The 6,000-nt window shown below is 47.0% G+C and overlaps 1 protein-coding gene across 1 annotated transcript in view; it reads right to left on the reverse strand.

Annotated features, from left to right (window-relative positions):
• SMAD6 (SMAD family member 6) overlaps window positions 1-4,462 on the reverse strand; it is a 38,033-nt gene extending 33,571 nt beyond the window's left edge. The window contains exon 1 of the mRNA XM_072402602.1: window positions 2,705-4,462. Within this exon, the coding sequence (XP_072258703.1) occupies window positions 2,705-3,092 (388 nt within the window). The 5' untranslated portion in view covers window positions 3,093-4,462. The remainder of the gene's footprint in view (window positions 1-2,704) is intronic.
• Between the last annotated feature and the right edge of the window lie 1,538 nt (window positions 4,463-6,000).

Genomic DNA, 6,000 nt, shown 5'->3' on the forward strand with positions numbered 1-6,000 from the left:
AAATCCTTTCAATATGCCCTTAACTAGGCCATCCACTAAATATGTAAAGTGTTCTCCCTGGACCTTTTTTTAAGCTAGGTGGGAAGTAAATGTAGGCAGGTGGTGCCCCCTGTAATATGACCCAACTTTTCACTAACTACCCAGGTGGTTACTAAAAAGTGCCAGGTGGTGCACCCAGCTAAAAGAGACTGGGGAGAACACCGATTTATCCTGTGACAATAGCTAGACCCTCAAATCACCTACTAGATGTAGGTGAAAAATGTATCGGTATAGAAGAAACTTACAACTTAACTGTCTTAGCATTATCTTCAAGATACAGCACCAAGGGGAAATCCTTTGGAATGGAAACCAAAAGATCCTCGTAGTAGACTTCTCAGAAGATTTCACTTCCAAAGGACTGAGAAACTTTGACGCCACACGGAAACATGCAGATGTTGGGGGTAAGGTCCTTAATGCTCTTTTTACAAGTTCACTTTTCACCAACATATATTAGGTGATTTGAGTAGTGGGCCCAGCCAGCTAAGTGGACCTTCCCTTTAAGGTAAAGCAGACCTGTCCTCCTGTCTCTAGTTTTCTATCATCATTAAAACCTAAAAAGGCCTATCAAAATACTTTAGAGACCCAGAGCAGTATTCCCTTTTCCTTCCAAAAGCCCCAAACAATTCCCTGCCTAGCCCCAGTAAAGGAAACAGAAATATAAGGAAAGGGCCAGGCAATTGATCACTTCAATGTCAATGTTCAAGCCTGGGCCATGTATGCATCTGGAAATCAATGTCCTCGGACTGATATGCATGATAAGTATTTGGGTGGAATTTTTACGTTTTACAAACAACAAGGTGACCTAAAGTCAGCTTATGACTTTGGACCTAATTTGATGGGTCAATTTATCCAACAATAGAGAACAGAGTTTGTGCTCCACATTTAGAAACCCAATCACTAGTTTCATAACGAAAGATATAGGAGCAGGTGATGCTTCCTTTTATTAGAGGAGAATTGAAGTGCCGCCATGTCTCTTCCTAGGCATTTCAGGATCACCAATCCTAGTTGTGCTCATATGTATAACCCCCAATCCCACAAGGGCTCATTCACACCAAATGCCATTCCATGGAGTTTTGTTGCATCCCGATTTGCAAACCAACTGTACATGACCTAACCCCAACACTTCAATGGTGCATGGACCTGTAGCTTCCATTCAGGTCAACTGGACTGTGTAAAATCATATTGACACCTTACATTGATTAAATTGGCCTCTTTTTACCTTTACCGTGGGGAAATCCCTTCAAATATCTTTTGGGTCTTCAGGGAACCCCTTTTAAAATTACTATTTCCAGAGCTCACAAACTGACCTGAGGGGGTCCAAACTGCTCAAGGAACCCCCTGCATCCCCTGGAGGAACGCTGGTTGAGAAACATTGATCTATATATACAGCCTATTCATTTTGGATGGTACAGACCCTTCAAAACATACACAGTTAGTGACATGACTATGGACTTAGTACAGCGCTGCGTAATATGATGGTGCTATATACTGTATAAAAAAAGTGCACAACTATGTAGACCAGGGCAATTTTTAGCTGAAAACAATAGATATAAAATGCCTGTAACCGCATGCAAAGATACATTCCAAAAAGCTCAACTTCCAACCAACACAGCTACAGCATGCACAGAGGTGTGGAAGGGCCCTCCTGTTGCTGCCAATTTGCATGGAGTAGAAAAAATTGAAAATTTCAGAAATAAAGGGCTCAGTTACACCTCATTGTTTTTCCTCCTTTTCCATGAAACCCAATGGAGTTCGATCAAAACGTGAAGAACAAACACTAGCATACATTTTCTATCACTTGTGTCATATTGCACACCATGACTCATTGGAGCGCACTGTGACACATGTAAAGGTGCGCTCCGATGGATATTCATTCATTTCAATGTAAACAAATGTGTGAAAAGTCCTAAAGACTATACCAAGCCAAAACATTTTTGGATAGATTGGGGAGGGATTAGAATTCCTGTGGGAATGCCATCTTGGATTGGTGGAGAAGCAGAGATTTCCCCTCACTTCCTATTCTGATAACAGGTTCAGAAGACAGGAAGTGAAAGAAGATCTCAGAAAATGAAATAACCTGATCGGGGTTCTCCCCCTCCCCGTGCTATCCTGCCTTCCTATGTAATAAAACATCAGCAGAAAAGGAAACCTGGACAATTCTTGGAGCTGCAGATGGCAGTAAAATCTACCAGGGGTGCTAATCTGTCCCCATTTCTAACCAAAATTTACAAAGATTTGGCTGGGCACTTTATTACGGAATCCACAGAAAAAAGGGCTGATTGACAAATATTAATTCTTGGAAGTTACCGGATGGCTCCACCACCCGCAGATCTGATCCATCTGTATGTTGGGGTCAACAGCAGCACATGACAATTTATTTATTTTGGTAACTTGGCACAATGCACAAAGACGCATGTTTAATGCACATTGTGGGGAAGTTTAGAGAGCAGCTAATCTGTTATGAATTGGGCAAAATATGGGGGTGAAGATTTGTTATAATTACAGAGATTTGTGGAATTTATGATCCATGACTGCCTAGAGATTTTTCAGATTTATTTGCACAGATGAATGAAGAACCCAATAAAGCAGGTCATGATGCGCAATACGTTGTATTACAGGCAAAGTGCATGAATGCTAATGATGCCCATCCCCTGCAGTCACTTACCTGGGCCACATAACCTGCTATAGTGGTAAGGGTTGCAGCATACGTTGTTAGTGTCTGTTCCTCCCTGACACCCGATCAGGGCTTTGAGTTGCCCGGGATGTTGCAGTTCTGGCCAGCGGAAGAGTCTGCAGAGCAGGAGGTGCGGAGGGGCCCCGGTCCGGGTGACCAGCACACAGCCCCCGGGCGCTGCCCCCTTGGACTCCACGGCCTCCAGCAGGGCACACAGGGCTTGTTCCTTTAAACGTTTCAGCACCCCTGATGCAGCAGACCGGAGCTCAGGGGACCCGGCGGGCGGCTCCGACAGACCGCAGCATGACACTCCCCCATCCCCGCCCGCTCGGCTCCGCCACAGGCGCCGAACCAGCCCGGTGCGTCTGGACTTGAACATGCGGCGCCCCCGGGGATGTGCCCGGGTCACCGTAGCCTCAGTGCCCGGGGCGAGCTGGAGGTGTCCGCATGTGGCTGCGCGGAGGTGGCACAGCCTGCTAGGAGCGCTCCGCGGGGCCACGTGACTTTACTTCTATTGGGCAATTCCGTCCTGTGCCAGGCGCTCACAGTCTAAGTGATCCGCAGAGTGTTGCAAAATCCTCTCCTGTGCCAGGTGCACACAGGTCTATGTGATCCACTCCTGTGCCTGGCACACAATGCTGTATAATCCTCTATGCCAGGCACATAGCTCTAGGTTACCAGCCCCTGTGCCAGGGAAACAGGTCTATGTGGTCCACTCTAATGCCAGGTGCACAGTGCTGTATAAATCCTCTATGCCAGCCACACAGCACTATGGGATCCTCTCCTATGCCAGGTGTATGGGTCTATGGCTTCCCTCCTGTGCCAGGTGTATGGGTCTATGAGATGGCCTCCTATGCCAGGTGTATGGGTCTATGAGATGGCCTCCTATGCCAGGTGTATGGGTCTATGAGATGGCCTCCTTTGCCAGGTGTATGGGTCTATGGGTTCCCCTCCTATGCCAGGTGTAAGGGTCTAAAGGTTCCCCTCTGAGCCAGGTGTATGGGTCTATAGGTTCCCCTCTGAGCCAGGTGTATGGGTTCCCCTTCTATGCCAGGTGTATGCGTCTATGGGTTCCCCTCCAATGCCAGGTATATGGGTCTCTGGGTTCCTCTCTGAGCCAGGTGTATGGGTTCCCCTTCTATGCCAGGTGTATGGGTCTATAGGTTCTCCTCTGAGCCAGGTGTATGGGTTCCTGTCCTGAGCCCTCTCACAGGTATCTCCAGCCAGGTAAAATTATTCTGCCTCCTCCTGCGGTGAGACTTGCAGGACGGCCGGGGTTCCCCACACGGTGTATCCGGGTCACATGTCGCACGGTGCGGGCAGGAGATGGAAGCCCCTCTTCAGAGGCTCCGGAGCCGTCACATGTCCGCCTGTCTCCCGGGGCAGCACACAGCCGGCATCCTGGGGACCACAGATGCTGCAGGGAGGAGATGCTGAGGGAAGGTCGGAGCACAGAGATCACAGTCCGCACACACCGATCACACGACACGGACCAGCCTCGTACAGAAGCCTCACATCGCACCAGCCGCCGGTCCCCCCGTGCCTTCCCGCTGCCTCTGCAAGGATTATACGCTCTGACTATCTGCTCCTTTACAAGCGGCTGCTCTGGTCCTGGCGGCCCCGTGTGTCCCGTATTGGTACTCTCCAGCCGCAAGCCTCCGGTGCTCCCCCCGGTCCTCCGCACACTGACCGCCGCTCTTTGTGCTCACGCTCTCTCACACACACTCGGGCCCAGCACGGGCCGCCCTATTGGCCGCCTCCAGTCACGTGACAGTCTAGACACTTTGGCGGCTCCGCTGCACTGACTGTTGCGCAAACAAATCTCAAGTTTCTTAACTCTTAAAGGGGCCGCGCATCAGAAAATTAGCGCTATGCGCATGCACCACCCACCTATCTATTCGGGCATCACTGCTCAGGTGAGCAGAGGAACAGATGGATGCTTGAGGGTATTTTTTTTATTCAGGATTACACCTTTACGTATTTTATCAACATGGTTATGGGCCATGTATGGTGCTATATAACTGCATAAAAAGCAGGTACACTGCCATTCATTCAAATTTCAAATTAGAAATTGGTAATAGACCCGTCAAAAGTCCCAACACAGGGCACACTTGTGTATAGTTTGCTTTTACAGTTGTTACAGTTGCAATCAGAATTCTACTTGCATTTGATTGATCACATACAACTTCACGTGTGTATCTTCAATCAATATTTACCAAAAGCTATCCAAATATGATTGGAAACTCAAAAATTGGTTGCATATGATTAGTCAGCTGCTGATTTACCATCAGATTCATGTGAGATTCAATTGTTTTAATACAACAAAATGGAAACATTGCTGCAAAGTTATTTAAAAATAAGGATAACACATTGTTCTGGAGGGGAGAGAAGGGAAAATGCGCAAAAAGTGAGCAAAAGCTTCAGTGATACCCTGTTAAGCCTCTGGGTCATGAAGTAGGGGAAAATGTCCCATATGGGAGGCAGTAAAAAATAAAATAAAATCAAAAAACGTTATTTTTGAGAGGTTCAGAGTTATGATCAGTACGCACAATTCCATCTCCGAATACCCCAGAATACCAGTCTGGAAATGGACATTTCTGGGCATTTTTGGTTTTATCATTTCATAGATACCGACTTACAGTGCCAATGGGGATTTAAACCCTCACCTGTCCCTATTCTGTTGTGGGCGCCTCCATCTCCTCCCTTCTTTACTTTCATATCCCAATCTTTGCCATTTTGATTGGCCTGGCTAAGGTGACCTGGCATGGTGGGTAGGAGTTCTTTCAGTCCTGGCACACACAAGGGAAGCCAGGATTTCTCGGTATACCCGGCAGGAAATCCTAAGCTGCAAAAGTCCAGCTCAGTGAAAATTGGCTAGGTGGTGACCAGGCAGGGAAGAATAGTTATTGCAGGAAGAACTTTGTCTGTTCCTTTCTGCAATAAACACCAGTCTGATCACCAATTTTTAATGCAAGAAGGCATATAATGATGGGTCCATAGGAATATAGAGGGCATGGCCATGGGGAACTACAGAAAAGGTGGATAAGCCTGGCACAGGTATTTAAAGCTTGCATTTGGAGCCCCCTAAAACTGTCCAGGGGGAAAGGGAGAATCCAGGTGCCAAGAATTAAGTTTTAAAAGGTAAGTAAACTTTTCATTTTTTATCTATAAGTTATTGGTGTATTTTCCAAACATTACCTTTCTCAAGCATGGGGCTGTGATCTTCCACAAACATACACTATTCCTGTGTCATTCCAGCCCCTTTATATCACACAGGGATGAAGATG

Source organism: Pyxicephalus adspersus, chromosome 2, assembly GCF_032062135.1.
Source record: "Pyxicephalus adspersus chromosome 2, UCB_Pads_2.0, whole genome shotgun sequence".
In the NCBI taxonomy this organism is placed as follows: Eukaryota; Metazoa; Chordata; class Amphibia; order Anura; family Pyxicephalidae; genus Pyxicephalus; species Pyxicephalus adspersus.